This window comes from Anolis sagrei, chromosome 2 (assembly GCF_037176765.1).
Source record: "Anolis sagrei isolate rAnoSag1 chromosome 2, rAnoSag1.mat, whole genome shotgun sequence".
NCBI lineage: Eukaryota > Metazoa > Chordata > Lepidosauria > Squamata > Dactyloidae > Anolis > Anolis sagrei.
In genome coordinates, this window is record NC_090022.1 from 263,617,974 (window position 1) to 263,636,677 (window position 18,704).

General features: G+C 38.7%; 1 protein-coding gene across 7 annotated transcripts in view; it reads right to left on the reverse strand.

Moving 5' to 3' along the window:
- Window positions 1–120: 120 nt before the first annotated feature.
- The window catches only part of FAM169A (family with sequence similarity 169 member A), a 45,549-nt gene continuing 26,965 nt past the window's right edge, over window positions 121–18,704 (reverse strand). For all 7 annotated transcript variants that reach the window (XM_060761667.2, XM_060761665.2, XM_060761666.2 and 4 more), the window contains 10 exons: window positions 17,897–17,982; window positions 15,748–15,919; window positions 13,377–13,556; window positions 12,328–12,450; window positions 10,632–10,738; window positions 9,373–9,427; window positions 8,369–8,501; window positions 7,766–7,922; window positions 5,975–6,190; window positions 121–3,790 (listed from right to left, as the gene is read on the reverse strand). In XM_060761667.2, coding sequence (XP_060617650.2) covers window positions 3,296–3,790; window positions 5,975–6,190; window positions 7,766–7,922; window positions 8,369–8,501; window positions 9,373–9,427; window positions 10,632–10,738; window positions 12,328–12,450; window positions 13,377–13,556; window positions 15,748–15,919; window positions 17,897–17,982 — 1,724 coding nt within the window. In that variant the 3' untranslated portion in view covers window positions 121–3,295. The remainder of the gene's footprint in view (window positions 3,791–5,974; window positions 6,191–7,765; window positions 7,923–8,368; window positions 8,502–9,372; window positions 9,428–10,631; window positions 10,739–12,327; window positions 12,451–13,376; window positions 13,557–15,747; window positions 15,920–17,896; window positions 17,983–18,704) is intronic.

An 18,704-nucleotide genomic window follows, 5' to 3' on the forward strand; every position in this document is an offset into this window, starting at 1 on the left:
AGGGTGAACCTGGAACCTGAATGTATGTTGTTTGTAGCTGTGTAACAAGATGGCAAGATTGCAGTCTTGGGAACTTTATAGTGACAAGCATGAAGAAAACACGTCAAAAGAGCATGGAGCTAAATGGTAAAACATTTTATTACACACAAGACAAAGTCTTATACTGTTCATGCAATCAATTTAGTAAAGTTGTTCTGCATGAAATTAAACTTCTTGCAAACGATGTGTCCACAGGATGTAAATCACAACTTGACATTTAGAATAGACAGTAAGATCTGAGCAAATAGTGAGCTCCAAGAAAGCTACACAGCTAAAAGCAAAGTTCACATACTAACTTCCTTTAGGTTCTAACCTGCACCTAAAAACAATTGAATGGATAATACTGCTTCTTAATTGTAAGCAATACACTACACACAACATGTTTTAGTCACATCTGCTGCAACTCCTGGTAAAGAATTGGTCTATTTTTTTCCTTTATAGCTATAACAGGTATTTTATGTTGCCTATTAACACATCAAAAACCCCTGTCATGTTTCCATTCAGTTTTACAAGCTTGTTCTTTCAGCATTGACATTTCTAGCTTAGTAACAGTTGCAGTAAAATATTCTTACAAATACTGAATTGTGATACTTATGGAGCAAGGTTATCAAAATGTGATCTGGATCAGGAGGAAAAGAGTTGTATTTTCAGGCTCTATATTCCTCAGTGGGTCTTTGTAAGTCTACACTCAGTTTACTTCTACATTTTCCTGTGGGCTTATTCTAAAGATGCATTTTGTAGACAAATTGTGTTCAGAGAGATGTATGTAAACAAGAATCCAGAAAAATTCTTATCATTTCTGCAAAACTTCTTCATATTTGCATACAAGGACAGAAATGGCTCCAGTTTACATACAAAGCGATCTACAGCAGTGCTCCAGGAAGTCACAAATATTAATACGATATTAATTCAGGTTTCATAATATAGTACAAGACCTCAGAAGGATTGAGAAACTGAACCATTGGTAATAAATTCTATCACAGACCATTTTAAGTTTCAAAATTAAAATGGCCTCCAGGAACAAAGCTTCGTGGCTTTAAATGTAACAAGACAAGTATATGATTTGGGGAAAACACAATAATTTAGAGCACACCACTTGCTAGCCATCATAGAATACAGACTTGAGCCTCCTCAAAAGCATAGTTTTGATTTACAGTTTCATTAAAGGTTTGCTTTATTAAGGTTTAGCCCAACGCATCTAACGACCACATCCTATATCTTAAAAAGATTTCACCAGTTCTCACCCTCAAAAACTCCCAATGCAGACTCTAAATTGTCACAATCTTCTATTTACAAACTAAAAAACAACAACCTTACTACTATGAGACATAAACTGTTAATCAGAATTAGAAATGATGACAGTACACTTGAATATGTTTTCTTATGAACACATACTTCTGCAAATACATTCCTAACCCACAATATACAAAATGTACATCAGTAGAAAAAAGTGCAGCATCCTGAAAATGCAGGCTTCACTCAGCACTTCTTTACACTTCAAATCCAAAACTTCTCGTGGCATGCTTTATAAAGAAAAAGGCAGCACATTCGTCAAGACAAAGAGTTTTAGAAAAGCCATTGAGTTCTTAGAAAATCCAGAAAGTTTGTACAACCAGAAAGCCAAAATAGACCAATTCTTAGCAAGTTAAAACCAAAATACTTCAAAGCTATTCCAATGAAGCATTATTATTATTATTATTATATACTACTAAAAGAGAACTTGTCTCTAATTTAAGACAGTGGCCTAAATCCCATGAGGATATCCACTAACAGGAATGCTTCCATGAGCAGAATCCAAAGAAGAAATTATATCCCACACTGCAGCTATCTCTACACCCTAAAAACCTGCCCTGGGAGGCTGAGTAACCATTCGGATCAGGATTTCAGTTGGCAGGAGGTTCTGTTAGATTGGATCTAGACTATTATTTGTAGACTGTGTCAACTTATAAAAAGTGCAACCATACAAATCTTGAGGTTCTTACCTGTGTCTATGCTGCTATTCTAAGTTATACTCAGTCTATTAATTATATTACGGTCTTCATTTGTGAAAGAAAACTAGTCTATTCACAGGTGAAATAAGCAGAGGATTTCAATATGAATCAGGCTTTGCAGATCCTACAGCCGGGAATATATTTAAGCACCAGTTATACTGTGCCTATGATGAACTGAAAATAAAAAGGGGGAAGATGAGCAAATCTAATCATGTATAGTGTCCAATATTTCTAATCATATTTCTAATCTAATCATGTATAGTGTCTATGCTGCTATTCTAAGTTATACTCAGTCTATTAATTATATTACGGTCTTCATTTGTGAAAGAAAACTAGTCTATTCACAGGTGAAATAAGCAGAGGATTTCAATATGAATCAGGCTTTGCAGATCCTACAGCCGGGAATATATTTAAGCACCAGTTATACTGTGCCTATGATGAACTGAAAATAAAAAGGGGGAAGATGAGCAAATCTAATCATGTATAGTGTCCAATATTTATTTATCCCTGGTATTATTAAATAGGACTTTAATTGACTATAAAATAATTATTCAAATTTTAAAGAAACTATAGTCACAAGATTGGTTCCACACAAGCTTGGGAAGTTATCAAGACTTAATATGGCATGTAATTAATCCTTCCACATCATGATGTGAAACCTAAAAGCAGACTAGGTTTGCCTTCTCCACTTGGTAGATGGAGGGGCATTCCAGGGCTTTCCAGGGCTCTCCACATTTGGTCCTAAAGCATCCGTGATCCTGCCCACTGAATGAGTTGATGGGAATTGTGGTCCAAAATCTCAGTAAGACACAAGATTGTTCACCAACATCTCAGCGCTACCTCCTGGGGACCAAAGAACCATGCGACATGTAATTATCAGGAAATCAATATGTGTTTCACCCACTTTGAAGAAATAGTTATTCTACATAAGAGTGTGCAAATTGAGCCAAATCGGATACTGTAGTAACTAAAGTCCAAGGTGGCATTTGCCTGGTGGTTCAACATCTCTAATATGACTGATAACAAAAAGCATTATACTAAAATAGGTACTTCCACTGTTTTTAAAGCAATATAGAGCATGTACCTCGTACCTGATCTTTATCTCCTTGGATAATGAGTAAATGCACAAAGCATATAGCCTAACAAAGAAAATGGGGTTTGAAAGCAGTGTCTGAATACATGAGTCTCCTGGTGTTTTGTTTAGTTTGTCCTTTAAAAAAGAAGAGGAAACACATTGTTCTAACTGAGTGACAACAGCTCTTCTTTCAAACAAGCTTTCCCTTTTTCTTGGGTGGTCCTTTATATCCTTTGGCCTTTCTTCGTAAGGTCCGCCTGTCCACTATGGGCACCTCAATTTCCACTTCCTCTGAACTGCTGTCGGCAGCTCTCTCTGACGCTGGCTCAGCTGACTCTTCAGATTGTTCATCCAGTTGGTTCTTGTGTGCCTCTGAATGCTGCTGGTATGAGATGTCCTCCAGTTCAACCATCATCAAAGCCCCTTGACCCAAAACAACAGGGGCTTCTGGGGAGTCGGACCCTCCCTCCTCACTTTGCTCCTCCAAGGAAGAGGTTGTGTTGGGAGACACATTCTCTGAAACGTTATCTTCCGGTGCCTCCACAGAGTTTGAAAGGCCATTATTGGAAGGTTCCTCCTTGTCGGCTCCTGAATCAGGATCTGCATTTTGAACAAGCCCTCTCTTTTTCTGTGTTGCTTGTTGCTCCTCTTCCACAGGCATTTCAGTCTCTGCCATGCCATCATCCTGAAGGGTGAGAAAATGGACAATTGTTAACAGTGGTACATGCGAGCAAGGCTACTATAGATTGCTGTGAATTTTTCGGGCTCTATGGCCATGTTCCAGTAGCATTGTCTCATAACATTTCAACTCCATCTGTGGCTGGCATCTTCAGAGGTTCTGTTGGCAGTGAAGCAAGTGGAGTGTATATATATACACCTGTGGAGTGTCCAGGGTGGGATAGATACTTACTCCACAGGATATATACACTCCATTTGCCTCATTGCCAGCCACAGATGACGGTTAAATGTTATGAGACAAAGCCATTGGAACATGGCCATACAGCCCGAAAAACTCACAGCAACTCCATGATTCCAACCACGAAAGCTTTCAACAATACAAGGATATTATACTTTGCATATAACTTTCACTTCACTTTTTTTTTCCTTAGGAGGACATTGATTTATCCTACCACATAGATTGAGGTCTCCTTATTTGCTGGGGTTAGGGGCACAGGACACCTGTGAGATTGAAAATCTGCAAATAAAGAAACTGCTGCTTTTTACCTGAAAGAATATCTCTATATGAATTTCTAGATCATCCAGCACAAGTCTATGGTCAATTTCCACTGGAAGCTAAATACGGAATCATACTAGAAGAACTAGAGATTCCTAAAGAGATGTTATCTCTGGAAATCTCCAAGTCCTCCAGCATGACTGGATGAAGGTGACCACAGTCAAACTGGAGGAACTAGAGATCATTTTAATCAAATCCGCAAAAGTCTGTATATCAAGACATATTATAGTTGACTGATAGAAACCTAATGCTGATGAGGTCTGATTTCAAGTCGGACTACAAACAGAGGCATGACTCTGTGGCCCAAATGATTCACTGGAACTTATGTCACAAGTACCACCTGCCAGCTGTAAAGAACTGGTGGGATCATAAACCTGCAAAGGTAGTGGAAAATGAACATGCCAACATACTGTGGGACTTTCAAATCCAGACTGATAAAGTTTTGGAACACAATACACCAGACATCACAATTGTAGAAAAGAAAAAAGTTTGGATTATTGATGCTGCCATACCAGGTGACAGCCGCATTGAGGGAAAACAACAGGAAAAATTCAGCCATTATCAGGACCTCAAAATCGAACAGCAAAGGCTCTGGCATAAACCAGTACAGGTGGTCCCAGTGGGTGTCATGCCAGAAGATCTCAGCTGGCATTTGGAAACCATAAACACTGACAAAATCACGATCTGTCAACGGCAAAAGGCCACCTTACTTGCATCTGTGCGCATAATTTGAAAATATATCACACAGTCCTAGACACTTAGGAAGTGTTCGACTTGTGATTTTGTGATACGAAATCCAGCATATAGATCTTGTTAGCTGTGACATACTGTGTTTTGTGTCAGTAAAATAATAATAATAATAATAATAATAATAATAATAATAATTTATTTTTATACCCTGCCTCGGGGCAGCTTATAAAGGGAAGAGCCCAAAAATTACAGAGTAAAACAAAGACATTAAAATAAAATCAACAAATGGAAATCAAATAAAAACATATCACAATCACAGAGCAACATCAGAAAAACAATATCATGGCTGAACAAAAATTGATACTGGGTTCAGGGGGCTCAAAGTAAATGCAATAGTTCCTAAATAGAGCCGAGGGAAAGTGCAAAATTCAAGAGAGCCGAACTAAAAGGATAATAGCCTTAGCCATTAAAGTGTCAAGGTTACAGGAAAGAGGGCCAAACTAAAGTGCAGGAGCATAGTTAAGGTCAGGTCAATTCTCTGGTGAAACTGCCTAGTCAGACACACAGTGGCCACCACTGAGAAGGCCCTCTCCCTCGTCCCCATCAACTGCATTTGAGACGGTGGTGGAAGTAAGAGAATTTTCCTCATTATTCCTTAAGACTGAAGCCCAAACAGCATTTTGTTGGTGAACTATATTAGCAGCTGCACTTTTGATTGCACAGTATTGATAAAGAAGATAAGTCAAACTTGCCAGATCTGTGTGACCTATTTCTCCCAGACGATAGTTGCCTCAGAGGTGCAGCACCCATGGACCTTCCTGCCTACTGCCAAGAGCTATGATGGTTTGATGACACCAGTGTAGTGCATCAATATAATTCTGCCCATCAATCATTTACAAATTATTGTCCCAACAAAGCAGTGAAGAATTGTTTTATTTTTCTCACCTTATAATAAACATTATCATCGCTGTCTTCAACAGATTTTACCGATGAATCCAAGATTAATGGAACAAGCAGAGTTAAAGTTGCTTCATCTGACCCTTCCGACTGGAGCTTTGATTCTCCATCCATAACTTCATTAGCCGCTTGCCCTTCAGTTACTATTGACACTTTGATGGCATCTTCCATTAACTCTCCATTGAGTGGCTCTATACCAGTTTCCTAAAAAGACATGCACATATTGAAATGATGAACACTGTTATCTTGAGTAGAATCAAACAGAATATCAGCCAGTACAGATGAGTGATGCAAATATGGAAGCTTATCACACAATACTGTTATCACACAATAATATACTACAATTGTATTGTATTAGTTCTGTTTCAACCTGGAGCTTATTATATAACACCATGGCTTTCCTTATGCTTATCACTGTTGCATTATTTGGCAATTGATTGTATTCGCTTTTCATGACCCCTTATCTCATAGTGATTTAGTAACCAGTTCAGATACGATTATCTCATGTTAATGTATTGTGATAGTGGCAGCATGGTGGTGTTTCATTGCTACTGCAATGTCTTTTTTCAGTTATTTGGATGATAGGTGGAGAGAATCCTTAACGAATTTGCAGATGGATACACAACTGGGAGGAGTAAATAACACTGGAAGATATGAACAGAATTCAGAAAGACCTTTATAAACTAGAAAATTGGTAGAAAATAAAATTGCATTCAAGAGACATACAAAATTAAAAATTTAGGCCACAGAGAGATACTTGGCTCATGCTACATATGAAAAGGACCTTGGGGTTATTGTTGATCATAAACAGAACATGAATCAGCCGTGTGCTGCAGCAACAAAGACAGCAAATGTTATCTCAGCCTGCCTTAATACAACCATATTTTCCACTCTGTTGCCCTAGAACAGCCAAAGGAAAAAAATCCACCAGCACCTATTTATTTATTTATTTATTTACAGTATTTATATTCCACCCTTCTCACCCCACAGGGGACTCAGGGCGGATTACAGTACACATATACACGGCAAACATTCAATGCCATAGACACACAACATATATAGACAAACACAGAGGCAATTTAAGCTTCATGAGAGTATACTCAAATTCCGGCCACCAGGGAAGCTGTCGCTTTACAGTCCACTTGTGACACCGAGTCCTTGATGGAGTACTTCCTCATTCTTTCACCCACTGCTAGAGATTTTTATGACGTCATAAATTAAATTAGCCTCCTCGCATAAGCGGCACCTAAATTTCCTACTTGACAGATGCAACTGTCTTTCAGGCAGCAAAGGTTGACAGCAAGCTAAACAAATGATCGAGAGCTTACTCCAACCCAGGCTGGCTTTGAACACATGACCTTTCGGTCAGTGGTGATTTAATGTAGCTGACTCCTAGCCAACTGCGCCACAGTCCGATCCTTGTTTTGACTTGGAGTATCCTCCTTATTCTAAGCCTTTCCTCCACACTTCTTCTATTGTGTGCTGTCATCATCATTACTGTCTCCTGTATCTCCTCCTCCTACCTCCCTTCTCCTTCCAGAGTATAGAGATCAGACTCTGCTTTCAACAGGATTTCAAGGATCTAGGCATCTGTACAGCCCTAAGTGTGAAGCACAGAGACCACAAAAAACAGAACTCTCTGCTGCTCTTTTATTTGGTGATAGCAGGGCCACTCTCCTTTTAAAAACCCCAATGTGAGCCTTTCTGAGACCTGAAAAGGAAGATAATAGCATAGCCACCATTCACCTAGCAAATACTGCAATTTCAAGCCAAGCATACCTCTTTATCGTCTTGCTTCTCAGTTGGATCACCTAATGGTGACGTTTCTTGGGCTGGTTGTTTTTGATTTTCTACTAGTATCTCTTGCTCACGTTCAAACACACTGTTTTCCACTTCATCCACCAACTCCTCTGAACTTTCAGATACACGTGCAACTCTGTAGGGAAAACAAAGACTACTAATATAAAGTGTTGAACAAAAAATATATAACATGGAAATAAGTATCATTGATGTAGATTGGTTATTTAATAAGGGAACACAAAACAGCACCATAACTGGGTACAAGGCATCAGTCAGTATGATGTACAGCCTGTGGGTTGCTTATGAAACAAAAGTTGGAGGGGGTGAGGATCCACACATCACCACTAGTCCAGTCTGTACACAGGACCAAACTATAATCACCAACAAAACAGGACACAAAGATGAAACCAAGTTTTAAAGTATTATTCAATTACATTTTACAAAAAAATCTTTTCTGTTTATAGGCAATCAAGATTATTTTGGTGCACATAATATGTGATTATGCCAGTACACATGATATTCCTTACCAATGAAACATCTTCAAAGCCACTGCACTTTTGACACTATTAAAATACACCATACCTGTTTTCTGATGTTTGAGAAGTGCTTCCATCTTCACCTTCAGAAATATCAGAGTCTTGCATCCTTTTCCCCAGTTTTGGACGTTTCAGATGATTGCTTCGTGATCGAGTAGGTAATGTTACAACATTAATTTCTGAAGGGGAAAGACAAAAAAAATACAAGCTTAGTTTTGAAGTCTAATAAATACTGTCAAAAGATTTGAAAAATTCCAAGTGCCCAATTACTCTAAAATTATGTTCATGTTGTCTAGAAATGAAGATATAAAACCATTTGTTAGTCCCACCTAAAGGAGATCCGCTAAAACAATGGAACTATACATGCTAATTTGCCAAGATCTCAATGATTCAATGAACTGATTCTAGCTTCTTCTTCTTTTTTCGTGTCAGGAGCGACTTGAGAAACTGCAATTTGCTTCTGGTGTGAGAGAACTGGCCGTCTGCAAGGACGTTGCCAGGGGACACCTGGATGTTTGATGTTTTACCATCTGTGTGGGAGGCTTCTCTCATGTCCCTGCATAGGATGCTGGAGCTGACAGAGGGAGCTCAACCCACTCTCCCCAGATTTGAACTGCTGACCGCACAAGGGTTTAACCCATTGCGCCAATGACTAACAATCCGATTATACCCTAGAAGTATTATACAGCTATATTCAGGCATATAAGATACTAATGCTGACTACTAGGAACTGGAATTTTGTTTTCAGCTGTGCTTAATACTAGCTTTTCTACTTTTCTGATATAGACATACGTTCTTCTTCTTTGGCATCTGCAAAAACGCAGATTGATATTAGTCTTAAATGAAGTAACATGACCATACAGCCCAGAAAATTTACAGTATCCCAGTGATTCTGGCCATGAAAGCCTTCAACAACACGTTTAACATAAAACATGTTACAGGAAAAAACATAAAAAATATGGATGTCTGCAGGCTCAATGCATGACTGCAGTTGTCTTTACAGCTAGCTCTCTGTAAAACAGACATGCTGTCTTAATTGATTGATTATACCTTCAGAAGTGCCTTCACATACATCTGAGCCATCTTTGTTCTTATGGCTGTCAACCTGGAAGAGAAAGCCACTATTACAATCCACCTGGATTTTCACATAAAAATATCATTATCTGTCACCTATGCAAGTGAATGTAAACATTCAAAGTTTCTCCTTCATATCCTTCTTTTCTCCATTCCTTCCTTATCACATTGTAGTTTTATTTTCCACACAAAAAATGCTATACATAGCAACAATGTGAGAACTTTGTGCAGAATAAATCCTGAAACAGGACATTCTCATCAGTCCAGGATTCTTCTTGTCAAGGTTTCTCAACATGCAAAATACATGCTTTTCTACCACTTTTCTAATATTTTCAAATATTCCTTCAATCCCTAGGCCAGATCCAATATCTCTAGAAAGGCACAATAGTACAGAGGTTGACTTCAATTCCTCCTCCCTACAGTGCCCTGGAAACACCCCGAAGTTCTATGAAAGCATCTTCCAATGAGTCTAGAGGAGAGGTATGTAGTATAGGCAGTAGTAGTATGAATCCATTTTACCCCTATTTTTCTATTGACTGATTCTAGTTGAGTGTTAAATACAATGCTTAAGCTTAGACAGCTACCTCTCTTCTAAGGATAACAGACGTATAAAGACATCTCATTTTGTGACTTCTCACCACGGGGCAACTTTCTCCAATTCAATGATAAATCTAGACCTCATAACCTTCTCTAAATAACATCTTATTTATAGACTGGACCTGTATAATGTTGGGGCGTGCTCACAGGTCAGTCAGCTATAAACAAGGCCAACATTTATAGGTGGAGACCTATCCCTTGGGGCTTAATTCCAAACACTAACTTTTAGTTATAGAATAGAGGTGATAAAAGCACCTCTATTCTATAGCCCAATTTCCCTCTAAACAGGGTTATTTTTTTACCCCATCCCCCAAATAACTATACAAAACTACTCCAAAGCAAGTGTTTTTGCCTCCTTTACCCCAAAGAAACATACAATAACAACTGAAAATAAGCCAAAACCCAAATAAAAAGTGAATCTTTGTTCCAGTGCAAGCCACTACGGGGTGCAGAGGCAAAACAGCCATCCCTTGTATTACAGTTGCCCATCTTGTAATATAGGAATATCATCTGAAGATGAGAAAGGAAACTCAAGAAAATTGAATTTTAATATAATGTCCCCAATAATTTTTAAAATAGTATGCAGCTTTTAAAAAAGTATACTAAAGTAACACAATGCAAAAAAGTTGTATACTTACATTTTGCTGTGTTTCACTGGGTTCAGTTGCTTCTTCATCTGCTATGCTGTGGTCTATGGCAGTCTGCAGAAGATTATCCTCATTTTGGGGAATGTGACTTTCATTTTCTGTTTATTACAAAATTCAGAAAAGAAAATAGTTTTTTAAAAATATAATTTCTGTGACGAACAACCATATCACTCTGAATACACCTGATTATATGTTTTCAAAAGCTAAGCCAAGTAGGAACTCATTAGTACTTGCACAGACCACCAAGAAACATCAAGCATTTCCCAATTGTACTAAGAAACGAATCCTTCCTGAAACCTTGGAGCAGTGGTTCTCAACCTGTGGGTCCCTGGATGTTTTGACCTTCAACTTCCAGAAATCCTGGGATTTCTGCGAGTTGTATGCCAAAACACCTGGGGACCCACAGGTTGAGAACCACTGCCTTGGAGGACCTTTACTGCCAGTCAAACCTGACTATACTGAGCTAAATAGACAAGTGGTTTCACACACACTATAAAGCAGCTTTCAAATTTTCTATAATATTCTTTAGCCAGAGTTAAGTTGGTAAGATCTACCTTCTTTGTTTTGTTTTGTTTTTTACTACAAGTCCACCAACTGGAGCCAGTTGCAAAAGAATAGCTCAGAAAGGCCAGTGTGCAATGGGGGAGCAAGATGTCTCTGCGTATACACTCATCTGAGGTGCTTGCATTTGGTGCCGAAACAGGAATTCTCATATGCAAATCATTTCACACACACACACACAAATCTAACTAATTTCCTCCCTCAAGCTTTTATTGATTTTAGTTGTCTAATTTATATCCGGAGCCCCCGGTGGCACAGTGGGTTAAAGCGCTGAGCTGCTGAGCTTGTTAACCGAAAGGTCACAGGTTCGATTCTGGGGAGCGGCATGAGCTTCCGCTATCAGCCCTAGCTTCTGCCAACCTAGCAGTTTGAAAACATGCAAACTTGAGTAGATCAATAGGCATCGCTCCGGCAGGAAGGTAACAGCGCTCCATGCAGTCATGCCAGCCACATGACCTTGGAGGTGTCTTTGGACAACGCCGGCTTTTCGGCTTAGAAATGGAGATGAACACCACACCCCAGAGTCAGACATGGCTGGACTTAATGTCAGGGAACAACCTTTACCTTTACTTAATTTATATCCAGTATCATGTAGTGATTTGAATGTTAGACTATGGAACCAGGGTTGAAATCCATGTTCAGCCATAGAAATTAACTAGGTAACTTTGAGAAAGTCATACTCTTTCAGCCTAAAAGGAAGGCAAAAAAACTCCAACACTATCATAGAATCATCCTAAATCAGAGCCAACGTGAAGGCACGTAACTATTATTAACTACCTTAATTCAGGAGCAAAGCAAAGCCATTTGTTGCTGCTCTAATGGAACATCTAAACTGATTGAAGAATATGGTTTCGCTGAGCAGAGGATTATATAGGAAATCCTGGAACCATTTTGAGGCCCAGGTGGTGATAATACAAACCACAGAACACCAGTACACATTGAGGGCTTTCATTGTCTAGCCATCACAATTTGAAACTTGCTAAGAACTGCATTAAATCATCAGTGAAGATGTAGCCTTAGACAACTAGGAGTTGGAAACACTGTAAACCCCACATGGAGATCAGCAGAAAATCTTGATCCATCTCCTGGCTTACCTAACCTACATTAGACCTTGAAGCCACCATACCTTTTGAATTGTCTCTCTGCAGTATGCTAGCTACAGGTGTTATCTGGTGAGAATGGCCTATTCCTTCAACTTCCCACAGAAGGTCATGATCTCCAGGGTACCTTTCAAAATATTTCTGGCAAGCTGAGAAAAAAATATAAAGCAAAAAAAAAATGAATAAGTTCAGCATATGCATAATACAGATTTAAGGGGACAAGGCATGATCAAGAAACAACTGTATTGTGTTCTCTTTCCTTTTTTTTTCTTCCCCCGGAAACATTGCATGTCTTTAATCTAAAAGATATATATTCTATAATTCGGAAAGAATATAAGAAACTAGCAGGAAAAATAATTTAAAAGTTGCAAGGTATTTTACTATTTTGTGAAGCACATACATTATTACCTTTCTCTTATGAGGGTTGAATACAAAATAATGCCTCCACCTTCGTAACTCCTCAACAGATGGCAGTACTGGTATGCGGCAGGTACTGGCTTGTTCAGTAGACTATCCCCTAAAGTTCCATTTTGGTGAGAAGCCTTAGCATTGACCGGTTGTGTTGTTAAAGTACAAAAGTATGGAACCCTGCGCAGACGGTCGGTCAATGTGACTTAAGCAACTTGTAGTCATTGAATTCCTGAAAGCAGAAGGTGTCACCTCAACATCTTTAAACTTACTCGCCCAATGACGAACAGTACTCACATCAACACAATCACCATAAACAGTTTGCATTCTCTGATGAATCTCCTTTGGGGGTGACACGTTCTGCTGTCAAGAATTCAATGACTGTATGTTGCTTAATTAGCATTGACCGACCATCTGTGTAGGGTTCCATACTTCGCACTTTAACAACACAACCATTCAATGCTAAGGCTTTACACCAAAATGGAACTGTAGAGAGTCTACTGAACAAGCCAGTATCTGCCACCTACCAGTACTGCCATCTGTTGAGGAATTATGAAGGTGGAGGCATTACTTTTCATTCAACCTTTGTAGAACTATTACAGAACAACGAAAAGTCCTTATAAAATATAGACATAGCATCTTTGTTGCTATTAACAGAGGGACTTACCAGTATGCATCAAAGGTGATAGTGGGAAGCGGAGGCCCAGTACATCTTCTGTGAAAGAAATCACAAAATCTTCCAACATCAGTAGCTCAAAGTCTTTTTCTCGATGCTTCTTCCTCACAAACATGGTGTCCAGGACTGGAAGCTGGTAGCGCAAGTTAAGAAAGGTACTACATTTGCTTCCTGTAATAATAACAGTAGTTCTGATTAGCATTCCTGGAGGGATTTATATATTTCGGTGTATCCATGGTGTTTCCTAGAAGAAGCCTAACTATATAATTGTCTTAGTTTTTCACATATTTCAGCACCATTCTGATAATATAATCTCTAAAACTATGGATTAGATTACTATAGATCAGGAATGGGCAAACTTGGACCCTCCAGGTGTTTTGGACTTCAATTCCCACAATTCTTAACAGCCTACTGGCTGGAGAGCCCAAGTTTGCCCATGCCTGATCTAGATCGTGCAACTCATGGGTTAAGTCCAGGTGCTAGCTCTAACTAGAATCAATCCATTAAGCAAACAGGGTTGATTTAAAGAGGCCCCTCACTACTGCCCAGGCATATAACTTCTGTGCATTGTTGAAGGCTTTCATGGTTGGAATCACTGGGTTGCTGTGGGTTTTCATGTTGCTTTAGTTACACATTTAGTTTACGCATTGCTTTTTTTGTTGTTGTTGCCTTCTCATTTATGTTAAACCTAAAATCCTGCATGGTTAACCTTGCACCAAGAGTCAGCTTCCCCTTTTTGCTCCTGTCCAACTCATATTTCTAATCAGAATACACCAGCTAAATAGGTCCCCAGATGATGTGTCAACACATATGTGAAGTTTATTTCCAAAAAATGAAAAAATTAGTTAGAAGCAGCAGCACATTGTTGGCTAGGAGTAGAACATTATGTACTGGACAAAACTTTCAAAATGTATCAAATCCTTCTGTACAGGGCTTGGAAAATTGCATTTTATAGCAAAAGAATGCATATTCTTAGCATTTTTGTTTTTTCAATTCCTGTAAAATTTGTCCAGATGGATTTGGTAGCTTTTGGAAACAAACTCCACATTTGTAAATAAGTTTGATTTAGCAGGTCTACTCCAGTTAGGGACTAACAACAACATCCCAGAGTAACCAAAAGCTCATTTTTGATTCAGAAAAAAATGATTTTTCTATAATAAACCAATCTGTTAAAATGCTGAATTGCTGCTCCTGTGGATGCATTTCTTTTTTTGGATCAGAGAAGAAGTCTGTAGTCCAAAGTCTGTAGTCATAAAGCACACAGACATAATTTTTGGGAACACACTGGCCATGTCTGCTCCAGGTCATCCCAGGTCTCTTCTACACTACCATATAAAACCCAGATTATCTACTTTGAACTGGATTATATGGCAGTGTAGGCTCATATAATCCAGTTCAAAGAAGAAAATGTGTATTATCTGGATTATATGGCAGTATAGAAGGGCTTCAGACAGCAACATGGGAAACAATTAGAGGGAAAACTTTGGCCAAATGACCTCCTATGAACTCTTATCTTCACCAATCTCAGTAAGCACATGCTTACTTGTGTTTTAACAGATTTAAAAGCAGATTTATAATCCTCAAAATCGACTATACATATCCTTTGAAATGTATCCTCATCCATACACAAAGATATTGGCCCCTTTCCACCCCACTCGGCCACCTGCTAACTGCTTTCTCTCAAGAATTGGCAACTTGAAGCACAGGAAAGGTCCATCTAGCCAAATATCAAGTTTCCAATAATCATCAGGCTCTATAATTTGTTGCCCCTGGCAACCAATTTCTTTAGAAATTAATCCCCTGACTACAAAGAGAGAACAACTATGACAAATCCACAATATCCCTGCAGGCCTTTATTATCTGCCTGCTTGTGCTCAAAGTACTTTAGGGGTTTTTATATACAGAACAAGCAATACAGGATCTTGGTATCAGTTCACAAAAGGCAACCCAACTGCTATTTTTCTCCAGACAGGAATGTCATCATCGTCATCATCATCATCATCATCATCATCATCATTGCCAGTATTATTATTTACATTATTATTATTATTATTATTATTATTATTATTATTATTATTTAGACCAGGATTATTAGTATTATTATATAGACTATTAACTATATAAATAAAACTGTAAATGTCCATTTGCTCAAAACTGCAAATCTCTCAAAATTAGAAACCTGCTCTTTCTCTTTTCTTTCTTTTCCATTTAACCAGACTGGGCCACAGCAACATGTGGCCGGGGACAGCTAGTAGAATATAAATTTATACAACCACCACCATGGCTATAGCTCTTGCCTAGTGATGTAAAATAATGGCTTTCTATTGATTATTTGTAGCTGTGTTTTAAAGGACGGTCTCACCTGGGAGCTTAGCAGAATAAAATCCAATCGCCTCTCCCTTCTTCCATAAAATCTTTGCATAATCATGGCTTCCATGACAAAGGAATGGCAATTCATCTTTCTCAATTTCTTGTTTGCGATAAATTATTCTGTTTAGCACATAAAGGACCACTCTCTCCCCAATAGACTTTACCTAAGTGAAACACAAAGGAGAATATAATCAAATCAATCGAACACAAACATAAGGAATAAAACACAATAGGCTCAGTTAGGTAAACTGCTGAGCTGCTGAACTTGCTGACCAAAAGATTAGCAGTTTGAATTCAGGGAGTGGGGTGAGCTCCCACTGTTGGCCCCAGCTTCTGCCAATCTAGCAGTTTGAAAACATAGAAATGTGAGTAGATCAATAGGTACCGCTCCGGCAGGAAGGCAACAGCATATCATGCAGTCATGCCAGCCACATGACCTTGGAGGTGTCTACAGACGATGTTGGCTCTTCAGCTTAGAAATTGAGATAAGCACCACCCCCCAGAGTCGGACTCGACTAGACTTAATGTCAGGGGAAACCTTTACTGTACATACAACATTAAGAGTATGAAAACAAAGACAGAGCTCCCGGTGGAACAATGGGTTAAACCCTTGTGCCAGCAGGACTGAAGACCAACAGGTTGCAGATTCGAATCCAGGGAGAGCCCAGATGGGCTCCCTCTGGCAGCTCCAGCTCCCCATGCGGGGACATGAGAGAAGCCTCCCACAAGGATGGTAGAACATCAAACATCCGGGCATCCACTGGGCAACCTCCCTACAGATGGCCAATTCTGTCACACCAGAAGAGACTTGCAGTTTCTCAAGTTGCTCCTGACACACACAAAAAATTCCTAAGACATCCTAAGATATTATGAAATGATTTGAAGCGATTTAGCCATTCTAACTTTGTAGCTATTGTTGTTTTGTAAAAGTCTGATAGCGAGTCCTTCATCTCACACAAAATTATAGTATCCATTTCCTGAATCAAAGTCCAGACTATCTGAACGACTGAGGATGCATCTACACTGTAAAATTAATACAATCTGACACCACTTTAATTGCCACGACTCAATACTATGGAATTATTGGAGTTATAATGTTACGCTGCTAAAAAGTGCTGGTGGCTCATCAAACTATAGTTCCCAAGATTCCACAGCATTGAGCCACTGCCGTGAAAGTGGTGTCAAACTGCATTAATTTTATAGTGTAGATGTAACTTGTATCTTTCGATATGCACCTCCTAGAACTTTAAGATCCAATTGGAAGTACTTTCTCTCCACCCTGCCACCATAACAGGTTGACGGTAAAGACATGAGAGAGGAGAGGAGAATAGATAGCACACCGCTGCAATGGCTACTCCCAACCTCTGGAATTGCCTTCCATAGAAGCATAGGCATCAAAATCTATGCAGTTAGGTGCTGAATCTGGAATCTGATAATATTCAACAATCTGAATGTACATGTACACACACCAAAGCTGTAAAGAAGCAGATTTATTTTTCAAGTTTAGAGGATTAGGAACAGAATATGCAGCAATGCATTTTGGAATATATACATCAAGAAGAAATAAGCAAGCCAACAAGCTTTAGTCTAAATACACACCAGAACAACCACACTAAGGGACAAACATACCAAAACACAAATCACAGTGAATATAAAATAGAGTTGTGAGAACGAAGATCTAATTCTGTTCTACAGAAATATCCAACCCCAGCTCCAAATGAGCTCCATTAACCAACAGGAATCACAAAGACCCAAACCATTAAGATCTTGGCACATACAATGGTTCATCCCAGAAATCAGATGAAGTCATAATTTTTATAATGAGCCCTCCTTTGATAAACAGAAACAGCACTAGTGCTTCAAAAAAATTACATGACCTCTGCCAACTAAAAATTGAACTCTATAGGAATACAGCAAAGAAAAGGGTTTATTTGTAAATAATAGGTCACATCTTAAATTTAAAACATTTACATGGTTTTGTAGAACCAATTACTTGTTATTTGTAGCATAAACACAAAATCAAACGTCTCACATGAGCAGTTTGACGACCTGAATACATTTCACATGTCTTGTATTGACATCAAATGACCTGTAAAATCTTGGAAGAGTTCTCAAACATATTGAAAAGTGACATTGCTTACCCGCAAAAGTCCTTCTCTAGAAGTAGCAGAAGTTCTCAAAACATCATCAATGGTCCACCACTGATGAGCAAGGAATAGCGCAACCGCTTGAATAAGAAAAGGAAAATGTGAAATGGAGGGGATGGTGTGAGCACTACTATAAGTACTACTTTATTCAGAATGACAAAAACGAAAACTTCTTCAGAATATTCAGCCACAAATTATGTGTCTTTCTTAGGCAGTAACCCTATCTCAAACTAGATTTTAGAGGCTGCTCAGATTTCTATAGTATTATGCCATTTTTATACTTTCATTAATTACACATGTAACAAGATGTTTTATAGGTAAAATATACAAATGTTAATTACAATAAAAACGGAGTGTTATATAAAGCAACACCTCATATCTCCCCAAGAAAATTGTGTTTGGCTTATATTTTTAAAATGGCCATTAATCTGCACTCAATTACCTTGGAAAAGAACAATTTTTGTCCTGGTTCTGAAAATATGATAATGTTGGGCCAAGATGAAAATTCAAAAAGGGGCGGCACAACTGAAAAGGCCCTTTCCCCAGTCAATACCTTCCAAAAAACTTGTGGAGGAACTTTGAGAAACGCATGGACCAGAGAGGCTCAGCCAAGGGACATTGTGAGAAGGTTGGCTTTCACAACTACATTGCCAGAAAAGTGGCCTTGTCATGTTTCGATTCAAAAGTGAACTATATATCTTCTTATCCTGCCCTGAATTAATGTACATCGCCTTCTTCACCACCTTTGCTGTGTCTGATTGTGATCCCCAGGTTGTACCAGTCAGCTTTCATGTGATATTAT